At 38.5% G+C, this 27,387-nt stretch overlaps 1 protein-coding gene across 2 annotated transcripts in view; it reads right to left on the bottom strand.

The window, feature by feature from the left end:
* Positions 1-3,599: 3,599 nt before the first annotated feature.
* Positions 3,600-27,387, bottom strand: part of Pde7b (phosphodiesterase 7B) — a 304,672-nt gene continuing 280,884 nt past the window's right edge. For both annotated transcript variants that reach the window (XM_048798732.1, XM_015497760.2), the window contains 5 exons: positions 22,413-22,504; positions 16,851-16,995; positions 14,737-14,833; positions 11,246-11,326; positions 3,600-7,253 (listed from right to left, as the gene is read on the bottom strand). In XM_048798732.1, the coding sequence (XP_048654689.1) occupies positions 7,036-7,253; positions 11,246-11,326; positions 14,737-14,833; positions 16,851-16,995; positions 22,413-22,504 (633 nt within the window). In that variant the 3' untranslated portion in view covers positions 3,600-7,035. The remainder of the gene's footprint in view (positions 7,254-11,245; positions 11,327-14,736; positions 14,834-16,850; positions 16,996-22,412; positions 22,505-27,387) is intronic.

Raw genomic sequence — 27,387 nt, 5'->3', positions numbered from 1 at the left:
TGGCTTTTCCCCAACATTTACTAAAATGAGTGTTTTCTATGTGCCAGTCACGGTTTAGAGTGCTACATGTGTAGGAACTCTTTTAATCATTAAAAGTCCTATGAAATAGATCTTACACACACACACACACACACACACACACACATACACACACACGTGTGTGTATGTGTGTGTGTGTTTATATATATAAATAATCATTTTACAGATGAAGAAGCTGAGGTACAAGAAGTTTGGAAACTTGTTTCATCTTAGTAATGGGTAAAGTTAAGCCACAAACTCAGACAAATAACCATTATAACCAAAATAACTCATCATCACTAAGAATTAAGGCAGCAAGATGATAAATGGGACAATCAACTTGGGTTGGGACAGTTAAGGAAGTCTTCATGATATAAAACCAAAACCAGTTCCAAGCAAATGATGTCATCAGTACTATCTTATCAGGGAGAGCACAGAACAGCTCAGAGAAGCATGCAGGAGAGACACCTACGTGTTTTATCCATTGTGTCCTAAGTTTATGGCTGTGAAGTCATTCTGACTGCTCCCACTGGGAACAGCTAACACACATCTTTTGTCACATACATTTTTTTTTTTTTTTTACAATTTGGGAAATGTTAGTTCAGGCGAACTCAGCCTAATTTTGAGCCATCAAAATTTGCAGAGACTACCCTGGAGCCCTTTGTTTCTGTCTATGGCCACAGAGGCTCTGGTGAAGAAGTTACAAGGGGAAGAGTTACTGAAAACTTTGATGTATAGGATTTGTAGGATTTGAGTGGAATTCATGAAAGCTTGGTAGTTTATCAAATTTTGCTTATTTTAGTAAACCTTCTCTCCTGCCAGAATCGGATTTTTATGACCAGAGTGGGAGTATTTACTTTACAATCAGAAGAGAGAGTCCTTATTTGCCCTGCTCTTTTATGAACATTCTTAGTACCCTAGGAATACTATCTTCTGTCTTTAATCATTTTTGACAGTATTTTGTCTATAACATAGGATTATTTTCTGACCAACTTGGCTACCTATAAATATAATCATGCCCAATGTTTGCTAATAGGTTCTGTGTTTTTATTTGCATAAAACTGATACAATCATACAGGAAGATACATCCCAACTCCCACTGTATAGGATATTTTTTTTCTTTAAATTACATTTGTTAAGTACTTTAGGTTTCTGTCACTGTGGTAAAATACCTGAGGTAATTGATTTGTAGAGGAAAGATTTATTTGGCTTACAGTTTTGAAGGTTTCAGTCCATGCTGGTTTCAACCATTCAGTTGGTTGGCTTCATTGCTTTTGGGCCTGTGGAGAGGCAGCGAATCATGGCAGGAGTGCATGGCGAAGGAAGCAGCTCACCTCATGGCACCCAGGAGGTGAAAGAAGGAAATAAGAAGGGGCTAGAGTCCAACATTCTGTTTAAGGGCACAAACCCAAATGATCTAACTTCATTCCACTAGACCTCACCTCTTAAAGATTCTGTCACTTACCAATGGTGACAAGCTAAGGACCACATTTTTTAACACATGGATCTTTGGGGGGCATTCCAGATCCAAACTGTAATAATCCCATTTTCTGCTAGAAACTGTGCTGTCTTGTGCTGACTTATGCTGTTTAATTTTGATCTCACAGTACCCCAGGATGAAGGTGTTACTATCATTTTATACATGAGGAGATGGGGTCAATTATATGCTTAGGGTTTAACGGCAAGTGATAATGAGGAATTTGAAATTCTCATCTGACCGCAAAGCCCACACTTTTAAAAACTCTACCCCATTGCTTCCCTAAAAGGGAAAACAAAGTACTGGAGATTAAATCATCACGTGCAATACTAGAATTTGAAGCAGTACAGGCAATTAAATTAATAATATATTGTTGCTTAGATAACTAAGACAAGGCAAGCATGCATTTTCAAACCATATCAACTGAAACATAAAATCTTTCTAGCTTAATCAAAAACAAAAAGCCTGTCATAGACTGTTTTATAGCTAAAAGCTTCTTATTTGTTCATTACTCAAATACTTGACAGACTGTTGCATTTCCAAGGAGGTAGGAGATGGTCATCTCCCATCTCCAACAGGATGTGGCTCTGCTTTGTGTTTAGCTGGAGGACAGACAATAAGCTGTAACTGAGAATATGTTTGGAAATGTGTGAGTGAAGTGAATGGAGTGCATCCTGGGAGACACCAGCCCTGTAAAGTCCAGCAAATCTTCAGGATCTGATTGATGTAGAGGACCAGCAAGAATGAGGGTTTTGGTGGCAGAGAAACAAGTGAGGTGACTGATTTCTATTTTTTTTATTATAATTTTACACTTTTATCCAGAGGACTAAATAGAAAAGCAGGCTGTAGCTGGGGCAGAACCTGCCTTGAGCAACCAATTGAAGAAATCATCTTTTGACCCAACCTCGCAAATAAAGACAGAAATTAACCAATCTGTCAACAACTCTAAAAATGAATGTGACTTCTTAATGTGAAATCACCAGCACTTATTTACTACACTCCCCATTAATTGTCCCCATTCTCACCCATGTGTGAGTGATTGTCATTTTTTTTTGAAATTTAAAAGAAATTTTATCTATTGAAAGTCTGTCATGCACCAGAGAGTGTTTGATGTTTTTTTGTATATAATCTCTTTTAAGTGACACAACAGTTCCATAAAAGATATTATTAGCTGGAAATAATTTTTTAGTGGCTTTGGTAAGTTCCCTCAAGTCACAGAATAAGTTAGTGACAGAACCAGATTTGGGACCCACTTTTGTCTTGGAAGCTTATCTGCTTTCTGTTATGTTGAATGCTAGGAAGAAGCTCTGGCTACATTTGAACCTGTGCAGTTTCACAAATTCTTTAAAAAGCACTTCCTGGTAATGCCAATTTTTGAAAAAAGTCCTGATGTTCTTTTTATAGCCCAATGTCCAGCACAACAACTAGACATAGTGGATCCTCAATATTTGTTCAATTGAAATCTACCTTCGAGTTGATTCTGCCAACTTGACATAGCAGCTGTTTCCCGTTAGTATTTGAAGGTCATGTCTGACCTTTTCTTGCAATACCACTGGGATCTCTCTTTTGATTTCAAAGTTATGATATAGAACATCCACGAATGAAAAGGTGGCTTTGCATTCAGACATGGGAAGGCATCCAGGAATCAGTGGGATTCTGAATACAAATCTCAATAAAATGAATATGAGAGAATATATAGGATGTTTGTCTTTCCGTCTTCTATTTCAAGATAGATTTAGGATACTCAGCGGTCCTGCCTGAATTGTTTTAGTGTTTTTGGTGGCCTCTAACTCTGAAATGTGAGACTGTATTTTTCAAAAATAATTTTTTGAGTCTTATATGTTTTCCTATCTATTTCCAATCATGTATGACTTTGAGAAACATGAATCAGAAAAATATCTGGACTCCAGAGAAATGTAGAGTTGAAGGGTGGCCCATTTCCTAACTTGGCTCTAACTGCCAAGTGATGTCTTCATTGACATCAGTTCCCCAGAGGAATGAGTCACATAGACTATGTCTACATATGTGTTCTTTCCTTGAATATTTCCAACTGATGGTCTGATAACATGTTATCTAGTGAGAATTAGTATATTTAATATTGTGATACTTTATGAAATCATCTTTATTTTTAATTGTTCATCTAGACATGCCAATGGGTATTGAGGCTGCATTTTGAGCAAAACTCACAATTTTTTCAAACCTTACATGTGTACACAAAATGACACGATTTTAAGGATTTGCTTAAAAGAACAAAGCATAAGAAATACAGTGAGATACAAGCTCATAACCAAATCCAAATCAGTAAGCACATCTGATTCAATATGAGAAAAGATTACAAAACAAGTCTGCAATTTGTAGAAGGCAGTATATGAAGACCAGGGATACAGGATGCACGCCAAGGCTCTTTGTGGGAAACCATAAGCAGGGAGACACAGAGCTGGTTTCTACTTAGCCTAGCAGGGAGGTATGGATAGGCCAGAGTTTGGTGAGTCAGGTCTCACTATTCATTGTTGCTCTTAAGTGAGGAAAAGCAGGCTCTGACTCTCAGGCCTGGCAGTGACGTATACTCTTTCTTACTTTGATCGTGACTTTGCCTTTAACTGACTAAAAATAGCCCTTTGAATCTTTTCTTCTCAAGCAATGACAGAATTAAACTTGGTAAGTCAACGATTGATGATCCATGGGCTAGGAGAATGAGGCTGTAAAGATAAAAATCCATGGATGACCCAATAGCATGTCTCAACCAGTCATGGGACTCCTATTGAGGTATCACAAGAAAGCCAGGAGCAGGAAATAAAAGAGTTTTTATACTCCTGTTCTTTTCTTTTATTTTCTCCTTCCTTCCTTCTTTCTTTCCTTTCTCCCTCCCTCTCTTTCTTTCTTTCCTTTTTTTCTTTCTTTCTTTCCCAACAAATGCAGAACTCAAGAAATCTCCACACAGTCGAATGAAAGAGACAGATGCATATAGTTTATATATCCTGTCTCACCTTTAGATTTTTATGGTACTGGTAGATACCTCATAGGCTTCACCATTGGATGTTGGCAGTTTTGTCTGTGAGCTTTTCTTTAGGACCAATTGTAACAGAAACAATTTTGCTCTAAATACTGAGAACTACCAAGAAAACTCATTATCTTATGTATTTAAATAATGAAATACTTAAATTTAAATAAAGTCTGCTTCCCTAATTCAAGATAGAGTTTCCATTAGAGAAAACAATGCCTTCTTTCCTATCTCTACTTTCTTGTGCCCAGTAACTGCTTTCCTTGATTTGATCTGAAACACATTAAAATTAAATCGACTATGTGAAAATGCTCTCTGCATTACTGAACCAAAGTAAGAGTGGCCTGGAAGCAGGAATCCATCCAGAATATTCTCCTTTGGAGCCTCACCAAGCTGAGAGCTTCAAAATATTAAAGAGAGGAACACATGTCAGTTTGTAGTTACTACAGAAAACAAAAGTTTCCATAACTTCCCTTCTTATCCATATCAGTAATTGCAACTTATCATTCACCCATTTCATAAGATTTTCACACTTTCTTCAGCACCATCTGACAATTTCTCTTCCTTTAATGAAAATGTAACCAACTTTTCAAATTTCCTCCCAAACTTTAACTCCGAAAGCCTCTTTCTTTCTATAGGGACTTATTACAGGCCGGTCAAGCTTCTAACATTTCATTTGTATATTAAAAGAAAGAAGGAAAAACAAAACCAGTTGCACTTGGGAAATGAGAGTTGCTGTCCTTCTTTGAATTTGAGAAACAGCGTGATCATGGCAGAAATGATCATTCTCCCACTACCACACAGTTCAAGGGTAAAAATGAAAGGGATGTTGAGAGTTTTCAACTAACCTCAGTTATGATAGGACTTCTAAAGAAAAAAGTTCAACGCACAGAGTTTATAAGAGTAGAAAAGAATGCTGTAACTATTGGCTTTTTGTAGTCAAGTCTATACAGAGGAAAACAGTGACAAAATTCCAACGTGCCTCTCCTTGCTACGCTCCATAATTAACTACAATGACATGCCAGGAAGGTAAAGTTTGTCATGAGACTGAAATGATTTCTTTGCTCAAATAATATTAATTTCAGCTAAACACTTGGTTAGTTGTTCACACGACATTAAAGAAAAAGAAAAAATCCAGTTACTATTAACACCAATGAAATACTTGCTAACCATAGACCAAAGGTACTTTGGTTCTGTAGCCATAACAGACAAATGTGTGGTAAGGGAGCCAGGAATTCCCTGATGGTTAGATGACAGGGTCACAGAAGGTTTTTGAGACCTGCTATGTCTCCTGTGAGGCTGACGGCACCACCACATTCCATAACAAGAGTCACATAAACACAAGCTTATCAGCTGGTTGGTTAAAACAGTGTGGAAACTTGTTGAGTTGAAAAGTAGCTTCAGGCTTGCTGAAGGGTCTCATTAGTCTGAGGAAACAATGCTTGGTGCCATAGATTAAAACTATGGTCTCAAGCGGAATGCATGTGAAGTTTCCAAAAATGTTTCCTCTAAGACTTTATTCAGTTTTGGTTTGTGACCTTAGCTGGAAAGCATAAAGATGGACATGGGCAGGCAGTTTAAGTTGGGCAGTTTTCAGAAGATGAAAGATGTTTAAAGTTAAGGCCTTTATCTGCAAACAATAGTATATTAATAAACTCTATATCATATTTACAAATGCATTCTCATGTATTAAAACTAACAATATTCTGTTCACAGTGCCATTGTTTATACAGGTAGCAATCCCATAATACTCATGTATTTTGGCATGGGAATCAGTAGCGCTTGGTATTTACAGAAAATGTACATGTATGAATATAAACAGGTCACTGAATCCATAAAAGACAGATTGGCTAACGGTGCAAAGGAATGAACTGTACAGCACCTTCCCCCAGATCAGATAGGAAACGCGGTTTCTTAAATTGAGAAGATGCCAAATTTCTGACCCAAAGTGGCATAAAGTCAGTAACAAAACAATGAACCCCTGTTCAAGTTTGGGTACACTGAGTAATCTTAGTCCAAAGTTTTAGATCCCTTGTCTAGTGCATAAAATATAAAAGTTAAAAAGATTTATTATTATTCTTATAATAATAATTATTATTAAAATAGAAGGTACTTTCTTTCACGCTCTTATTTGTGCTCTTGCACTTAAGACCAATATCCTTGGAGTTCCAAATATGCTGGTGTTTTTGTCCTGCAGATGGCAAACCCTAAGATACTGGGGTCTCAGGAGCTGCTGGTCACAGTGCGACCCAGGGCCAGTGGGGAACGTGGCAGAGGCACGGCTTCCTCCCAGTCTTCTCCTTGGGGGACGACTGCCCCTGGAATCCGCTCCCACTTTCTTGAATGGAGTTGCTTCTTTTCGGCAGCTAATGCTAGGTGAAAAATGGCTTCTGTACATTTGGAAAAAGGAGGGAGGCAGGCAGTGGGAGCAAAGAGGCAATCAAGGGAGCCCCGAGGCCACCCAGGTTAGGGACGCAGGATCGCGCTCCCAGGCGCGCTGCAGGTCGTCCTCAGCGGCGCAGGACCAGGGCAGGCGGCACTAGGGCGTGTCGCCCTCCGCCACAGTCTGCTCCTCCTTCTCAGTCCCCGGGCCCGCGTGGTCTGTGCTGCCCCTGCGTCTGTGCTGCTTGGACAACAAGCTCTTCCACTGGGCCTTGTTGTGTGCGAGGTGGCTTAGCATGTTCTCCGACAGGGAGCTGTTTCCTGTGAAGCGCGCCCACTCCCGGAACAGTGGCTCCACGATGTAGGTCATGAAACCTGCAACAGGCAAGGCCAACCCGTCACATCCTTCATAAGCACGACCCGGGGACCCGCGGGTGCCGCCCGGCCCGGGACTAGCACCAGGCAATGAGATATGGTCACCACCCTCAGCATAGGAGCAGGAGATGCGTTTCCTTGGGCTGTGGCTTAATCTCTTTGTGCTTCAGTTTCCTGGTGTGAAAAGAAGCTGAGTACCAACCAAAGTTACCACAATTCAATTCAGTGACTTAACACGTGGAGAGTGCTTAAATGCTCACAGCACAAAGTAGACACTAAACTCAATAAACATTGGCTGTTCTTACTTACAGAGGGAGAAAGACAAGTGCTGGGAGGGAGGAAAGGCCTGAGGCCATCAGGAAGGGCTACTGCACTGATGGGATTATTCATATGTTTACCCTATACCATAAGATTTTTTCAAGATTATCATGTTATAGTTTGGTCTTGTTTTCATTGATGTTAAACAACTAAGTTCGGGTAATGAAGTTTTCATTTTCTTTTCTTTCTTTCTTTTTTTTTTTTTGTACCAGGGATTGAACCCAGAGGGGCTTTACCACTGAGCCACATCCCCAGCACTTTAAATATTTAGAGATTTAGAGACAAGGTCTCCCTGAGTTGCTTAGGGCCTCGCTAAATTGGCCTCGCTAATTGCTTCGCCTCCTGAGCTGCTGGGATTACAGGCGTGCGTCACTGTGCCGGGCTTCATTCACTTTCAATCCATATTTTTGTCTGCAAAAAGAGCATGGCTTCAACTACTAGAGAAGATTGTTTGATATTAGACTTCTTTATTGCATATCCGTTCTCTTAATGATTGAGGCTTTTGTGTTTTCCCTATTACACATAATTTGTTAAGCAAAGATAACTTTCAGCCCAGGTAGGAATTTTTGGAATCATCACAAACTTGGACTTATTTAGGTTTTGATGTATTTTTTTGAAATGTAAGTGTGGGGAGAAAAGGCAAATGTTTTTCAGCATAATAAAAAGTTTCCCACAACGAACTCTGTATGTTTAAAGGCATGTGAAGTACAAGGCTTGATTGGATCATCTTTTTGTTGACCAAACAGCAGAGATTTGACCTTTGAGGATGATAGAAAGATGGGAAAAGGAAGAAACAATGTAAAATATTTTTGTGTATTTCTGCATGATCTCATCTTATGTGAAATGAGATTTAAATATTGTGAAAGCATTTTAGATGACCTGAACCCCAGGAAGAAAGTGAAGCCAGTGGCTTTATGTCTGTGTTTGTCATTTTGCTAAGATTATATAGGGAGACAGCAAATAAGGATTTCCAATTTTATTTGCTATTTTCTTTTTCTCCTTCACAATCTCCTTAATTTCTAATGTCTTTCACTGCAAAAATAATTAAATATTCAATATCTAAAGAGCTAGTTTTCAAAATGATGCTATTCTAAAGTTTGAAGTGTGAGTATCAAATTTACTTAAGTATAACGAGTTACATTAAAATCCAACATTAAAAAAAATGAACTCATTTTTTTCCCCTGAAGTTTTCCTGGAATTATATGTTTGCATTTATACTTCTCCAATAATACATATTTCTTACACTAGATAGGAAAGCAATTTTAAAGTCTGAATAGACATCTTGAGTCAGTTTTTCAAATAAGGGAAGACTTCTGCACTGTGGACTTGAAAGCCGACCCATGAGTGTGTGGTACCAGCCTCTCTTCTCCAGGGATGAGAGGACTTTGTGGCAGCATTATCCTGCCAGAGGGAAGGCAGGGGGGGAAGGGAGAGGTGGAGTGGACATGGATTGAAGGAAAACCTCTTCTCCTTCACCTTTCTGTAGATTTCACTAATTTGATTTAATATTTCTTTTTAAAATGCAGAATTTGGTGGAGAGAGGGGAGAAATGAATACATGGGGAGGGTTACTAAGCCCCGGTGGGGTCCATTTGGGTCAATATAGATTACTTACCTAGAAATTCTTTTCTAAGCATAACTGAGACCTGCAGTCAGGAAATTCTCATTTTGGATTGGGATAGGGAAAAAAAAGAGTGTGTGGGGGGGCACATTTTTAGACAGAGGAAAGAGTTGCATTATTTAGGACTTGCTGGAAGATTGTTGTTTTGGTGGGGGCTGGAGCCTACAACACCAACCAATCTTTTATCTATTTGTTTATCTCTGTTTTTCCAGGTTAGACTCATCTACCCTTTTTACACTTTCCAACCCAGAACCAATGAGAGCAAGATGATGTGGAACAGAGAGAGAGAAAGATTTATGATCTGAGAACCACATCATAATCACGATCTTTCTCTTTATCATAGGTGTTCTGGTATACCATCCACGGGATTTCCCTATTCACTCAACCCTACCTGTTTTTAAAAGAGGTATCTATGGTAACCACCTTTTCCTGAGCTAAAAATCAGGACATACGATCTGGCAAAGTAAGTGTGTTCTCATGACAACCACAGGACAGAGTCTCTGAAATCAGGCTGTCTTGCAAATCTAGGCTGTGTGCTTAACAGTGTAAATGTTTTTGTTTGGAGTAAGTGTGTGTGTGTGTGTGTGTGTGTGTGTGTGTGTGTGTGAGAGAGAGAGAGAGAGAGAGAGAGAGAGAGAGAGAGAGAGAACAGTTGCTTGGTAAATTTCTTTAAAACTGGAGTTTAACATAGTGAGTATCAGGCTTAGGAACGGAATTTGCAGAATTGCCATGGCTTAAGTGTCTGCTAGGACAGAACTGGGTTCAGGAACTCTCAGACTACATTTCTGTTGCTAATGCTCCACTGGCCCCAACGATTTTGAACTGCCATTTGTCCTGGGCTCTATTTTTTTTTTTTTTTATCATTTCTCTCCCATTTTCAGGGAGAGGAATCTGTTTAATTGTGAAAACAATAAAACAATTAAGGGCAATCTGGATAAAGAGGGATCATCCTTAATCTTGTAATCCCAACATGCCTATTTGATTAATTGTATATTCCATTCAAATCTTAATAGCTGTGTTTACTTAGTTCCTATCTCCTGAGGATGACTTCATGACTCTTCTGAGGACTGTGGATTAGATCTGACTCACAGTGATGGTCATTTTAATTTGCTCAGATTTTCTCCATTTTCAGCAGATCTTTTCAGATGCCCTCTTCCTTCCCAGTGCCACGGTGTTAAGCCTTGAGCTTTACAGAATCCACAGCCCTGTGATTGCATTAAGCTAACTGAGGTCTGTTGAAACAGATGAAAAAACATAAACTGCTACAAATCAGGGCCAGAGATTACAAGGAAAAGAGTTGAAATTTCATGTTTGGATTCAATGGAAGGGAACTGCAAGGAGAAGAAAGGTTTACTTTAAATGTAGATGGAATTAGTGGGGTATTTTAAGATGTGACAGAAATTCTTACTGGAGCAAAAATATTTTTTTCACTTAAGTGCCTAAAATTTCTGCCATCTAATTTAATTCATGATCTTATGCATAATACAAATACATAAAGTAATAATTATTTTGTATGCACTGACTGCACTTTAATAGTTTACCATAATGGAAACTAAAAAAAGAGAGTATGGTTTTAAGAGAATGAGACTGAAAATAAGTTTTGAAGTACAGAGTACAGAAAACAGGGATACCAGGCCACAGAGGATCAGGGCTCTAGGGGCCTGGGCCTTTGGAGTGAGGGTTAGGGATGAGGAATAGGGACCCACAGTGGATGGGCCCATAATTCCATTATGCTGATTCACCACCCTTCAAACCCTAAAGAGAGTATAGATTCTAGTTACTTCTATTTGATTTGATTTTGATTTTATTCTAAACCAGAAAGTTAATACTGTAACTTTAGTACTGAGTGAGTTAAGGGTCTATAACAAAGTTAACATCCTATTTTTATAATTGAAAATTATTTAGTAGATCTGTCATGATTAAAGTGTCTTTTGGATGCAGACATTCAGACCTTCAGTGCTGGTCTATAGAACCCTACATGTAGATCTTTTCTTTGTGACTCCTGGCAGAGGCGCCAAACTGCTCATTTCAAAGTGACAAGAAATTCAACTCACCAATCTGTATACTAGGGATTGAATCTTTCTGTTGATTACAAAGAGGACTGATTTCCAGTTCAAATTTCTGTTCAAGGTCACCTAAGAATAAAGAGGAAGAAACACATTGGTAATCTAGAATTAGATTGGTTTTACCTGAGACAACTGGGAACAATAAATAGGTAGGAAATGGGTAGAAGGACCAGAAAGATCTCACTTGAGAAGTAGCTCAGTCTGAAGCTACAAAATTAATCAAAAATAAAGTCAGAACACCATTTAGTGTTGACATGGATCCCAGCTCCCTTCCTCACCTCCACATTTTAGTTAATAGTGAGTTTTCAGTCAAGCACAGCACTTCCTCACCCTCATCTCAAGGCATCCAACCTATGTTTTCCCCCCTGTCTTAGAACATCTCATTTTCCCCTTTCATTCACTCTTCTCTAACCCTAGTCTGGTCTCTCAATAACTCATTCTTAATTTTTGTTTCTTAGCTAGTTGGCTCCCATGTGTTTCTTCCATGTCAACAATACATGTTTTCCTGGGTGCCCTTTCTAAGATGGTACCCATTCTCTTGTTCTCTACTTTAGCCAAGCGGATAGGGCCCTCCGTGGTTCTCTCATTCTTACCCTCTGTGAGAAGGAGCTGGTCCACAAAGCAGGAGCAGCACCTCCCCCCGCACCCAGTGCCTTTGTCCATTTCCATTTCCCTCTAGTCTAGTGCCATCCAGTAGGATGTTTTCAGTGATGAAAAGTGTTCTCTGCACTGCCCATTCTGGTAGCTCTTTGAAACATGATCAATATAACTGAGAAACTAAAAATTTAAACTTTGTTACATTTTAATTAAATTTAGTTAGCTGCATGTGCCTCACGGCTACCATACTGGTAAGTGTAGAGCTGAACCCACCCTTCAGTTCCCAACCCAAAGCCCACTTCATTCAGCACCAAGTCCTCCCCTATGATCTCTATCATTAGGGGGCTTCCAATGAGATCATTTGTTATCTCATTTATTCAACAGGCATTTACAAAGCACTTGTATGCTTCAGGCATTTTACTAATCAGTGTACAAAGAGGAAAGTCTAATAGTCATTCCCCTTTAGGATCTTTGCTGATTAGTATTTTGAGAGTAGAAATCAAACTGGTTGCCACTTCTTCATATTAATCATAATAACATCCCCAGTGGGGCTTTGTTCATAGAAAAACCACATTTTTGCTGAGGATTAGACAAGGCTGGAGCATATGTTTAAAAAAATGCTTTGGGAAACTGGGTTTATGAGGAGATACCAATCCATAGTCAAAACATAACTTTCTTAAGGTATTGAGAATGGGGAGGGAGGTGCATCATGTTTGGAATATCGATCTCTGTTCTGAGAATCTAACACTTTTCTGAATTCATAGAACCTCCTTTGCCTTTCCCTTTCTCTTAAAACTTTGATTTTAAGAGTTTGCCTTTGCGTGACATTACGAATCACTTTGTCCAGGACTGTTGGTAGTCTGTGGAAGCCTACCTGTTGGTAGCAGGCTGGGATGAATTGGGACTTAAGTCCAAATCTTAAACTGCAAACTAGAATAGGATCAATCAAAATGATACAAGTCATCCTTATAGAATTAAAAAAAATAATTCAGTATGGAGGACAGGCTGTTGGGATGAGCAGATAATCTGGTCTTATTCTCAAAACAGGTAGAACTTCTGCCAGAAGCTATTAAGTAAAAAGGACCCAATCTTTCTCTGTTCCTTCCTCTGCCAGGAGACATGCCAGAGAAGTGTATGAAAACTCACCTTTAGTAATCAGTAACAGATGTTCTATTTTTATAATGCTGTACATGCATATATTACTGGGACAAGTTTTTGCAAGAAGATTAGGTTACCATTGATGCCATTACTCCACTTAGTTGACAACTTTGATTCACTGACTCTATGGGATTTAATATCTGCATGAGTGTTGTCCTTGCCTCAAATTGCTCAAAATCTAAATAAGTGGCTGGGCCTGGTAGCACATGCCTGTAATCCCAGCAACTCAGGAGACTGAGGCAGGAGGATCGAAAGTTTGAGGCCAGCCTTGCCCACATAGTAAGACCCTGTCTCAAAACAAAAAAATAAAATAAAATAAAGGACTGGGGATGTAACTCAGTGGGCTCAATCCCCAGTACTGAGTTTAATCCCTGGTATGGCAAATATAAAGCAAAACACAACAAATTTAAATAAAGACCTAGATAAGCAAAAACAAGATTTAAACCCCAATTGATGCCAGAAGTAGCACAGGATTGAGTCAAAACCAAGTGGGACAGAGAAGAATCTTTTCTCTACACCATTGTTCGATCTCCAAGATGAAGATCCTAGCACTTCTCCCACTGCTATTTCAATAATTTATATATTACAGAGCAAAGAGAGTACTTATCCTACCTAATGCAAAACCTCTTTGCTCCAATTTCATCATATTTCCTTTTGCTTTGCCCTGAGAGGAGATTTTATATCATGGGCAACTAGAACTGAGCTTTTGATTTCTCAGCTCTCACTCTCAATTCAGGTATAATTAAACAGTTGTAGGGACTTCATGAGCGCTTCTATTCTGAGAGGAAAAGGTGGTGAGCAGAGCCTTCTGGCCCCACATGAACTCAATTCTTCTTTGTCTTCTGTCTTTGGGGCCACCACAATGTCATTGACACATCTTTCAATGGAGGCTTCTCCAAAAGGCTCACTGTTGCTATTTGACCTCCCCACAGAGCTGGTCTGTGGGACACTTCAAGCTTTGTTTGTTCTCAGCCTCTCCAACCTGATCCTGTCACTAGCATGAGGGCACCAGAGATGCCTGAACAAATATCCTGGATGTTGAAACCAGGCCTGAAGAAACAAGGCTGTGTTTAAAGGCCAATCTTCCACCCAAGGGCAAGGTCCTGCTTGCTAAGTTGTTGCCTTATTTCTGAAGGAGGGTAATCTTTTCAAAATTATAGCTTAACTCAGGGCCACTTGTCTTTTCACAGCAAAATTCTCCTGCCTCAATGTTGAAACTGTGTTTGAAAGGATGAACTCAACTTTCGGTCAGCTATGTTCTATTTAATTATTAACCTTGTTTGAGAAAAAGAGAGAGAAAGTCATACCAAAGGATTGAAGTCCTATTTGAGGGGAGACAGTGACCCCAAATGGCACTCAGCCTTTAGGCTGTGCTCAGCTTATTAAAATGAAGGTCAGGGTAAAAATCAAACTGTTCCTCACATTATCATATCCACAGAGGAGAGCTGTGTACATGTAGGTGTCGATTGGTTTATATATGAATATCTTACTTTCACTCCTTTTTGGTGCCTCATTAATACCTGTTGCCATAGCAAATCAACGTTATTTGTTAATTTTTTTTTCCACAGAAGATTTGGATGGTTTGCAAGAGAGCTAAAGAGAAAGGTTAGGATAATAGGAATTTGAAGAACAAATGTCACAATAGATTAGCCATTTCCTGTTTTATCAGGAGAGATGCCTAAAAGGAGAAGGGGCAATGCAGTCACTGTGGGATCTCTACTAACCTTGCCTGTAGAATTCTTCACAGACCCTTTCACTCCACTGCTTGCTCATCTCCCAGATTCTACAAGGATTGCAAATGTCAGCACACTTCAAGGCGATCTGAGAAGGGACAGGGCAGAGAGAGATTGTCAGAGGATGACCCTTTAATTGCCTGTGGACCTGAAGCCAAAGGGCTGTCACATCAGCCAGCCTAGTGGTACTAGCCCCCAATTCACAGAGGGCCTCCCTGACATGCCGCTTCAGGAAATAGCATTTATTCATAACTATACAAAACCCTTCATTTAGAACTCCTGCTTTATAGCACTGAGAGGGAGAGAAGAGCCACAGACCAAGGACATGGAGCTTCCTGGAAGAGACCTGGGGTGGGCAAGCCAAGGATAGCCATGGCTTGGTTCCTTCCTTCTATAGCCCCACTCTTCCAGGCAGGGAGGCTGCAGGGACCCTGACCAGGCTCAAGTGAGATCATGTGTCACCCGTTTTCATGCTGACCCATTTTATACATCACTTAGGTTATGTGTGTTTGCATTTATGAGCCTGTGTCTGTGTGTGTATATAAGCTCAGACTACTACCAGGGCACTAAATCATATCAAACCTAGGAGTGATGCATTTGCACAGCTACCTCGGGGCCTCCTTGGTCTGGATCAGGGATGTGATTGCTTTGGTCAATGTGATGAAAACCCTAGGAGGGTTACCTTGAATTCCTACCATGTAGATTCTAACACCAATGCTAAGAGACTGATGCCAAGAGACCTGTCCACCAGCAGTGTCTATAGTTTTGACCCAAATTCCTGGGATCACAAACAGCTAGCTATGTTTGGGTCTAGGAGAACCTTAGATCTTATTAAGATGAAAGTTTGGTTACTTATTTCCTGGTTCGTGAGGGCACCAGTAGATGCTGGAATAGGTCAGGGACAGAAGTTCCCTGCAGGTTCTGCCCTTCTGGAATTCATCTGAGTCAGCAAGCCTTCCTTCTGAAATATGCAAATGCTCAGGCCAATCTTTCAACCACTCACAACTTGGCTGAGTCACTCCAAGCAAACACCTTGTTTGAGTGTTCGTCTTTGAACACTCAGGTATCAGAAAATGAGTTTGGAAAGAAAGAAAGTAGGGAGGGTCATTCTAAAGCTGGGTGTAGGGCATGTCCTGGAAGGACTGGACCACTTTGGATAGCTATGGAGCAGGGTGTGAGGCCTGAAAAAAAAAACCCAAACCAAAAAAGAACAGTCAAGTCTCCAGCTCCTTGGCTAAATCTGGTCTACCTAGATGAGTCCAGCGTCTGTAAGTCAGACTTTTGTGCTAAAAGAGAAAAAGGAAGCCAAGAGAAAATGAAAGATCAAGAAGGCTCTCATTTGGACACCAGGTCAAACTTCTACTTCTGAGGTCCACTCTTCTCCTTGCTCTCACATTGCAAGTGACTTCTTGCCATGGAGTAAAGCAGAAGGGACTGGGCCCGATCCAATTCAATTCAATTCAGTTCAACTTAAAATAAACTATTTATTGGACTCTAAAAATGGTAAGTCTCAGATTACAATAGGAGTGAAGGATGTAAAGCAAACCCTATTGAATTAGGTTTTAGGTAAACAAAAGCTACTTGTTTTTTTTTTAAATTTTTTTTAAATTTTTGATGGACTTATAATGAACAATATACTTTCATGTTATGGAAACAGTCTTTTAAACTGCACAGATATCACACTGGTCAAATTTATACCAAACCACAAAAAGAGGGAAACACTTGGGCTGGGGGTGTAGCTCAATGGTAGGGTACTTGCCTAGCACAAGCAAAGCCCTTCTGGGTTTGACCCCCAAAACCTCAATAAAAAAAAAAAAGTGTTTGACACTGCATGCATGCAGCCTTCCAGTGAGGTTAGTTTGTGGTGAAATAGTTACTGAACAAGGAAAAGTGAGATATTATCGACTTACTGATGCGAAACCAAGATTTTGCTTGCTTGAAAACCACTTAACAATTTCATGCGCCTCAAAACTTTTAATAAAGTAGGTCAATACTCAAACTTGTACCATGTGAGACAACCCCTTCTCAAATGTGTTAAAATTATTGATCATGCCCCTGAGGGTTTTTGTTGAGCAAGGCTAATGGCTTTTGTTGCCATTGTTTACCTGAAGCATAAAGTGTCTGTCGTGAGCATCCTCTAGCCTTAAGTCTTTATTGTGGAGGTGAGTTTTCAATCGGGTCAGAAATTCATTCTGCCTGTTGATGTCTGTTGCCAAGATCAGGGAGCCCAGCTGCTGTTCAATATCCTGTCTGCATCCACAAGAATGAAAGAGAAAAACACACACAGAGAGCAAATCCCTTTGAGGAGAGTGATTGATTTCCTCATCACCAGGTGGCTTGTAATCTCATTTCTGCCTTTGATTCTGTTTATTACACAGGGTCCCAGTTCCTCACAGCCTAAGAGCTGGTCTCCCATCCTTGGACAGGAGGTATGCCAGACCTGCACAGAGTGATTGAAACTTAGGTGAACAAAATTGTGGAAGTTTATATAACCCCAAGGGTTCCTGCGGGGGTGAGCATTGAAAGCCAGATAGAAATCCATGTTTTAAGGAGGATACAAAAAGACTTGCAGAATCACAGGAGTTTGGATTGTGCTTCTAGAGACTTCTAACTAGTTCAAACATTAAGATTTTCATGGAAGAAGAAAACGGCAAATAAAAGTAATAATAATGAAGAAGGTAACAGTGGCTGGCACTGTGGGATGGGAAGTCTAGTGACAGCACAAAACAGACCAAAATGATACAACAGAACTTAAGAAAAAGGTGATTAAGACATTGTTACAAACCAGTGGGCAAGGGATATGTTTACCAACAAATGGTATAGGAAAAATGGGATATTTTGTAAAAATAGGCAAGTTAGGGCTTTATTTCACACATAGAATGTAATTGGTAAAAAGAGGGATCCATAACAATTTTTAAAATTCACCCTTAAAAATGAAATATATTTTAAGTGGAGTGCATAGAGCATATATATATACAGTTCAATGAATAAATACAAAGTGAACATCTTGTAATAATCACCACCCGGGCTAAGAACATGACTGCCAGTATCCCCTTTGTTATTTCTCCCATTACATTAACCCTCCATGCCTGGAGTTACCACCTCTAGATCTTGGCTTTAATGACTTTATACTAATTATAATAATTTACCACCTGTGCATGCATGTCTAAATGATATGATTTTAACCACTTTTGAACTTACAGCTATATGATATGCATCAATTCATGTCTTTCTTCTTTAGCTTAAAATGATGCTTTTGAAATTCATCCATGTTCATTATATTATATTCAATTGTAAGAATAAACTACAATGTGTTTATCTATTCTACTTTTAATGGTCATTTGAGTTGTTTCTAGTGCTTGACAGCTATGAAAAATACCACAGCAAACATACTTATATATCTCCAGTTATACATGTGCAGAAGTTTCTCTAGCACTTATATAACTGGAGATATCCGGAATTCAATGACTGGATTACAGGGTACATTTAGCTCTGATTTACTAGCTATTGCCTTATTATTATTATTATTATTTGTGGTACGGGGGATCAAACTCAGGGCTTCAAGCATCAAGGCAAACACTCTACCACTGAGCCACATCCCCATTCCTAGATATTGCCAATTATTTTCAAAAGGATTTTATAAATTTACATTCCTAGCAGTAAAAGATGAGATTCTCCTTATTCTACATTATTATCCTTTATGTTTTTTGCCATCTGATAAGTATGTCAAGTAACTCTTTAGTTTTAATATAAATTTTCTTGATTACTACTGAGACTGGACATATTTTCATGAGTTACTGGACATTTGTATTTCCTCTTTTGTGAAGTTTCTATTCTGATCTTTATCTATTATTCAATCAGCTTGTCTTGGTTTTTCTTATTGATTCTAAGAATTTCTTACATATTTTAAATATTGGGCCTTTGAAAATTATTTGCTGCAAATATCTTCTCTCATATTGTAGCCTGTCTTTCTGCTTTAAGATGTGCTATATTGAAAAAAAAGTCTTAAATTTTAAAGTAGCTTAGTCTATACTTCTTTTTATTTATGATTAAGTTCTTTCTCTTATTTAAGAAATCATTCTCGATGCTTTTTAAAAATATTTATTTATATTTAGTTGTAGTTGGGCACAATGCATCTATTTTATTTACTTATTTTTATGTGGTGCTGAGGATCAAACTCATGGCCTTGCACATGCTAGGCAAGTGCTCTACCGCTGAGCCACAACCCCAGCCCCAATCATTCTAAATTCTGATGAAAAATTTCCCTACAGTATAATTTATAAGCTTTATAATCCCACTGTTCATGTTTTCAAAGACCATTCATTCATGTTTTCTAATAAGCTATACATACAGCTTTAACCTATTTCCAAACAATATGAATAATCATATAAAACAGGCAGTGCATAAAAGAAATACAAAATGCCCCCAAATAGGAAGTGATAGTTTATATTCTTAGCATCACAAAAAGCAAATCAAAATAGCTATGTGATACTATTCCTTCCATTTTTATTGGCAAGAGTTGAAAATAACTGCTAAATAATTTGCTAAATTAACAAATGATTGCAATACCTAGTACAGTTGATGGTGTGGGTAAAATGGTCTCTCACAGGCTCTGTTGTGAGAGTGTAAATTAGTGCAATAATTCTGGAGGGTAATTTAGGAATCAGTGTTAAAAGCATTAGATGGTAGAAATAATTTAACCAGCAGTTCATCTACAAATTTATATTAATGTGTTGGTGAGACTGTGATCAGTAAAGACAGGTGTTATAAGGGTACTTATTGTTTTTAATAATGAAACATTTTAGGGAGGAAAAGATCACAAAAATTATCAAATAGGAGATTAGCTACATAAGCCCTGGTACACTCATCCTATGCAATTAGTAAGTATATGATGTACAGCTTTATTTATTAATATGGACAAATGTCATGTATTATTTTTATATTAACAAGCAGGATACAAATAGTATTAGGTGTGATCTCTGTGTTCATAGCAAAGAAACTAGAAAGATGTATAGTGGGAGTTATTTTCATTTTCTTCATTATATTTTAAATTATATAAATTCTTTAAGATATGAGTATTTATTAATTGAGATATGAGTATTACAGTTGTAAAATATAACTATTTTAGTTACGTGAAATGTTTTATGAATCAAATTTAAAGACAATCTAAAACCTTCAAGCAATATTTACAACATATAACAAATGACTACTGTAGTTAATATACGAAGAGTTCTTACAAATGAATAATACTTATGGGAAAATAGAAAAAGACCAAATACAAAAATTTGTTCTCTAAATAAATAGCAATGGCCAGTAAATACTTGAAAAATGTCAATGTCATTTTAGCTAAAAGATTTATGCTGGAGATTGCAGTTGTAGCTCAGTGGTGGAGCACTTGCCTAGCGTGTGTGAGGCACTAGGTCTGATACTCAGTACCACATAAAAATAAAGAAATAAAATAAAGGTATTGTGTGCAATTACAACAATTTTTTTAAATTTATGCAAATCAAATGAATCTCCTTCTCTCTGTCTCTCTACATCTCTTTATTCCCCCTCCATATATCATATATACTCATAAGGGTATATCAGATTTTCAAATACATAAAAATATAATAAAGATAAATATGAAGTTTTATGATGGCACATTGATAGATTTTCTTATAACTCACTAATGGAATTACTGGTAGATATAGCTTTTTGAAAAAACAATTTGGTGATATGCAACAGGAATCTTAAAAATTTAGACCTTTCTGGCCAATAATTTCTATGTACAAATATTTCTGAGAAAATAATTTGTTTAAGAATGCATGATGAATATTCATACAAAAAAGTTAAAAACCATATAAATTTCAAACACTAATCTGTAGTTACAGCCTTTTGGGCACTATTTTGGCCAGTAGCCAATAAAATGATTTTACTTTAACAGACTTAATTATGTCTTTATCATAAGTGAAAAATATCAGGACATAAACTTTAAAATAAGTTCCCCATTTTCTTAAAATATGGCTGTACTGAAAAAAGAGTAAAGGGATATATACTAGCCAGGATAACATTAATGATTTCCAGATATCAGGATTATAAGTCATTTCAATTTTCTTTTTAACAGGTTAAACCTTATGAAACCACCAATATTCTGCTTTTGACTTTCAGCCACTTCATATGGTTCAAACCAATACTTTTCTCAACTTTCCTTAATTTCTACGGTTACTGTCTTGCTTTTAAAAATCAGAAAATGATTTGCACGAGGATAGGAATAATAATAATGATTATGGTGATGACTTTTGTTTTGAGTTCTTTTCACATAAATCATTGCATAGCATTTATTCTTCTAACAAAAGCATTTATGACAAGTGTCTCACAAAGACATATGAATATGGTATTTTTATTTGGATTTCATAGAGATAAGTAGGAGTATCTCAGCAAATGAATACTAATTGAGCACCAAGCAGGATTAATGCGGACATTACTGGGGACAAGGCTGGTCACCCTGCATCCTTCCCTCTCTTACTTTTCCCTTTCTTTCTTTTCTATCTTCACTTTTCTCCTTTTTTTTTCTTTACTTGTCCCTCCCACTCATCTCCATCTTTCCTCCTTTTCTTTTTCTTGTTTGATTTCTTGCTCAAATTTTTAGTTCTTTTGGAATTTAGTTCTTTGTATTTACGATTTATTATTCTAGTAAAAGGCACATGTTTTTATACCATGTACGAGGACTGGTTTTATTTAGTTCCAGGGGGTAAAAAGTCATCAAGGCCAAAGTTCCTACTGTAAGCTCCACATTCCTCTGGGTTAGAGGAAACAGCATGAGATAGTATCAGAGGGCCAGGAATAAACCTCCAACGCATAGCAGGCTGCTAGTCCTATGGGGAAATGCCACTTGGTCCTTGACCCTAAGTTATGTGCTTGTCATTAAGAAGGGTACAGTGATCTATTTTTGCCACTCACCTAATTTCCTCAGGTTCTGCATATTTTCATTAAATAGATCAGAATTAGTGATGGCCTTGGAACACAGGATAGCTGCTAGTTTGGGTCCCTGAGGAAAATGAAGCAGTGGCCTTGGACTTGGTAAGATCTGGCCTACATACTGGGTCTAATGAACAGTAGACCAGGAAACTAGAGTTTCCTCTTCTGTTTAAAATGCAAGATTCATTAGACAAATTAATCGTGACAAAATTGCTGGGCCCAATTCAATTATTTAACAAAAGACATTTTAGAAAAGAATTTCTAATTACTATTTCTGCTAAGACTGGCAATTACAAAACACACTTTAGTCAACCAGTCCTAAATCTAGCGAGAGAATTTCTATGTTCCTTCTTGACAAATATTTATTCTTTGATTCTAAATGGGAGGACAATTTTACTAACATAAAGGACAGGAATTTGGCAAAGCAGAGCATTGATGCTGAAAAGTGTGAAAGCCGAAAGTTGTTTATTATCCTTTTTCCTGACTTTGGGTCAGAGACCATCCAAAGCCCTTTCAAAGCACCCAGGGAGATTCTGGTTTCTGGGTTGCAGTAACTGACACCAAATCTGCTCAGATAGACAAGCAAGGGCAGGCAGGAAGCACAGCGGCTGGCTCCCAGCCACTCACGCAGGGGGTCCCAAGCACGCCCTAGAGAACATCTTATCTTTACTTGTGCACATCAGTCTGTTTCATCTCAGAGCACTTACGTCATTTCCTTTGGCAAGTGAGCAAGAAGCCTTGATTCTCGAAGCATGCCAATTGTAGATCGCCAGTGGTGATTCTCCAGCACAGACATATTCTAGAAAGAAAGAAAACAAAAGCTATAAATGAGGGAGAAACCAGATACTGATCTTTCACCTAAACACAGCTGCCCGGAGGCTAGCATCTTCCCTCCAGCCAGTTGGTGTCTGATACCACACAGAGGCAGACCAGAAAAGAGGCGCAAAGGATATCCACCACAAGGCCTGTCCCAGGCTAGATGACGGTGGGAAAGTGGCAGGGCCTGGGGACCCTCCACTGCAGGGCTGAATGAGGCTCAATTCCTGGCCTCATTCACTTTTATCTCTGCCCTGCTTTCAAGAGCTCTGCCAAGCAACACCAACTGCAGAAGAGAGAAAGTGAAGCAGTTCAAAACAGGGAACAATGGAAACCAGAGGCTCTACAGTCAGAACATAATCCAAGTTTATTCTACCAACTGATCAGAGGCAGGTCTCCCAGCTGCTGGTTTAATCCCCTGCCCTGACCATTGACTCACACATTGATAACAACCTGCTGAGTCTGAACCATCAGGGCAACTGGTGACACATTAAGAGTCCCAGTCAATAGTGTTTTGACTCAGCAGTGGTGGGTTAGTTCTTATGTATACTAAAGTTTGAGAACCACTGTCATGAAGACAGCTCTGACAATAACCTTCATGACCAGAATACTGGCCTTTAGCCCAAATGTAGATTCCAGGGTTGGAGTCCACAATTGCTCTCTTGTTCAAATGTCTTAATATTTCTTACTTTGTGGGAGTCTCTACTGTGTTCAATATTTCCTTTGACCTTATTTTTTAAAATAAATATGCTTGTCACCTGAACATTTGATTAACCATTTAAATAATGATGGAACCTTACAATCCATTATGCTTTGTTCTAATTATCAAACACTATGGACTTCTGCTGACTTCACGCACACAGGATAGAACCCTTCTCAATCCCAGGCAATCGTTTGCTTTATTTCCTTAATTGTTTATTAATTTTCTGTCTTGTTTCAAGAGGGGTATACCTACCCTCTATATAGTCTGTTCTCTCTCTCTCTCTCTCTCTCTCTTTCTCTCTCTCTCTCTTTTTAAGTGTTGGGGATCAAACCCAGGGCCTACCATTGAGCTACATCCCCATCTGTGTTAAATTGCTATTCATTTCTTTCATTGCTAAAGAGTCATTATTCTTTGCTCACCACTTGACCATGTTTGAACCAGTGATGAAATTTTATTACTTTCATCCATTGGTCTATTATCTCCTTTTGGGCATGAGCCATACACAACAAAAGAGAAAGTTTGTTAGAAATAACATGCTAGACTAATTTGTTTTGATTGTAAAGATTTATGGGCACAGAGTGTGATAGGTTAGTGTGATGTAACAGATGTTCAATCCTGCAGTGACATTTAATTCAGTAGCTCATGAGTTCACTTGCAAGACTAATTCAAGTAGATGTGGACACAAGTGACCTCATGTGAGTTTTTCAAGGGGTCAGAAAACTGTAACGGGACCTAATGATAAATGATACTATGTCTGTTGGGTGGAACAAAACTGTCTGGAGGATTCTCTAAGCAATTTTATTATGCCAGCCTGACTTAACATCTTCATTAATATTCTTCCTGGAGGCAGAGTACAAAGATCCTTGGGAAATTTGCTGGTGAGACCAAATTTGGAGAAGAGCACCAAGAAAATGGAAGGAAATTGAATAGGCTTGGAACCTGAGATAGAATAAAAGACAGCCGAGTTTGTGACTGTAAATACATTATTTTGTGGAAGAGTTTTTATACAAAAAAGAGTGTCTTGGGCAGTGACTTCCAGAGAGTAAGAAAACAAAAACCCTCTGCTGTTGTTTACATAGATGATAAAAATTTTGATTTCCCAAAGGGGCCACACTGCTCAGGAGGGACTAGAGAGTGGATTTAACCCAGGTCAGACAGACTTGAGACTTAAGCTCTGCACAGGACCTTGTTGTCCCCAAGAATCTCCTCTGTGCTCCAACATCTAGGATTCCAGAAGCCAGAAATGTATAAGCTGATGAATGCCTGCAATGAGATGTGGTTTCCTACACACTTTTCAGAATATCTAAAATTGAAAGTCATCAAGATATATACTATATATTTAAGAGAAACTTAAATACCAATAGCATTTAATGCCAATTTCTCTCTCCTTGGAAGAAACACAAAGTAATCTATTTTTAAATCAATTTTTAAAGAATTTTAAGTCAATTCTGTAGAATTTACATTTTCTTTTCTTTTGGTGCTAGTGATTGAACTTAGGGCCTTGCACTTACTAGGCACATGCACTACTACTGAGCTACAACCTGACCCTAGAAATTATATTTTCATTCCATTTCCCCATAGAAAATTATTCTAATTTAATGAATTAATTCTAATTTAATTATTCTATTTTAATGAAATATTTTTGATGTGTGAAAATCTTTTATTTTTTCCCTGTCATATTTTTCTGCAATGGAAATAAGTATTTAAATTGAAATTTTTTTTTTGGGGGGGGTACCAGTGATTGAACTCAGGGGCACTCAACCACTGAGTCATATCTCTAGCCCTATTTTGTATTTTATTTAGAGACAGGGTCTCTACTGAGTTGCTTTTGGCCTTGTTAAATTGCTGAGGCTGGCTTTGAACTCGCAGTCCTCCTGTCTGACTGAAATTTTAATGCAAGGGATTTTCCTAACATCAGGCTCTAAGCATTAAATATTTTTTGAGCTTGAATTTATCATGTAATTATTATCTGTAACTAATTGACCAAAGCATATACATAAGGAAATTTGGAAAAAATAACTGTGCTTAAGAATAAAAATGAATTGGTAATGTTAAAAATTTATGAGATGGATAGGGATGTTAGGTTATCTCAATTATAGAAGAATTTCAATATTTCTAGTGATTTCTTTGGAGTTTTTGTAGCAGGGACAACCTGCAGTATGATTTGTAAGGGGTAAGAGGGATGTCTTTCTTCTGTAAAGTAGGAACAGGGTGATGGTGATAGGTGAGAAAAGGCAGAATTGAGGTTGCTGTTCTGTAAGCACATTCCAGGCAGGTCAGTTGAAGGGCTTGAAAATGGATTCTGTTGATACTATTCAGGCCTGTGTACCTGTTGGAAAGTCTTCATGTGTCCCCATGGACACACATGCCCTATTTGAAAATGGCTGCCATCCATGACTGCTATTGAGAGCAGGGCATACCTATTCATCTTTGTGCCACAGTCTGTGGCACAGTGCCACCTGAATAAGTAAATATTTGTTGAATGGATACTGAGTAATTAGTTTCCCAAACCCCAAAGTTTCATAGCTGCAAAAGTTCAAAGAAATATTAAAAGAAAAAGAGTCCTATTTGAATTTTTGGTCAATATCTGGTAAAAGTCAGATTTGGGATTTTCTGTTGTGAAATCCTCATACTTAGGGCAATGTCAAAGAGAATTTTAAATATGAAAGCAATTGGCTCTTTTCCCCTACTCATTCAGACAACCCAGACCGGGTAAATGACTCCAGAAATAACCTGTATCTGGTAGCATTTGTCAATTCCGAGATGCAAAAGACATAATTATAATGAATTTTAAAGTCACTTCCACGAATTCTGCATGGTGTGCTCTTAGTAAGGACATAAGAATTTGCAAAAGTTGTTTTTAAATATTCACTGCAGGCAATGGTGTTTAGACTGATAAGTTCTGTGATAAGGGAAGGAATAGAGGATTGTGAAATCATAAAGGAGACAAATGTAAGGTGCGATTTTAGAGAAAAAAGAGGCTTCAAGAGGAAGATACCGGCAAGTTGCGACCAAAAAGATGAGTGCGTTAGGAGTCAGAGAGTACTAGGCAATGTACTGTATTATACATTATACCCGAGCAAAATACACACTACAGTAGTATACTATACGATGATACATTTGATTAAACTAGGTAGAAGGAAGAGTAAGGGGGACACTCGATATCATCCTTCTCTGTTTTATTGTTGTTTATTTTCTGTTTCCCTAGGAGGAAGCTTGGATTTTTTTTTTGTTTTTGTTTATCTTCTGTATTCCCAGCACCTGACATGTGTTAAGCACTCCATAAATATTTGTTGAATGAATACAGGAGTGAGTGATAAGTTTGGGAAACTAAAATAGTTCCGACTGGATGCTGCACAGGAGCCTGTAGGGAGATAGTGGGAGAAGAGGCTGGATGACAGCAGGGGTCAGGGGAGGATGGGGCTGGAACACTGTGTTAGGCCATTTGGACGTAGTCCCCAGGAGCAGTAGGGTTTTGAGCAGGAGTCCCTGTGATCAGATTTGAGTTTTAGGAAACAACTCTGGCTGCACAGTGGGGAAGGGGGTGAACCCGGCAAGGTTGAGTGTGTGTAGATGTAAGAAGGAAGGAAGGTGGGGTGCCCTGAACCTATGAGAGGCGGGGGCTGGGGAGCAGGCCTGAGTCAATGGCCAGAGATAATGATACCAAGTCCTCCAGAGCATGGAGGCATCTCCACTCTGACAGACTCATCTGACTTTTATAGAGGCTCAGATCACTCTCAGCAAAGGGTAAACTGAGAAAAAGAAGAAAATCAACAGAAATGGTCATGGGGATCTAAAGAAATGATTCCATCTTAATAGCCTTTGACATCCCAGCTGCTTTTGAAATACGCCTTAGGTACCACTTCTGCCTACCTTGAAGAAGTATCAGCTCAGTGATTTCACATTATGACGACAAGTTCTGGGTCTCAACTTGGCATACTTAGTTTTCAGAAAGATCTTCATCTTATATTTGGAAGAGAAAACAACCACCTTGGTGGCAACAAGACCTATTAGAATAAGATCAGAGTAGGGACGAAGAGCAGGAGAAGAAGATTAACATTTAACAGGGATGAGAGGTGGGAGGGAAAGGGAGAGAGAAGGGAAATTGCATGGTAATGGAAGGAGACCCTCAGGGTTATACAGTGGAGGGGGTAGAAAGAGAG

Source organism: Marmota marmota, unplaced genomic scaffold, assembly GCF_001458135.2.
Source record: "Marmota marmota marmota unplaced genomic scaffold, marMar, whole genome shotgun sequence".
Classification (NCBI taxonomy): domain Eukaryota; kingdom Metazoa; phylum Chordata; class Mammalia; order Rodentia; family Sciuridae; genus Marmota; species Marmota marmota.
Note: the sequence above shows the minus strand (reverse complement) of the source record. Positions and strands in the feature narration are given on the sequence as shown.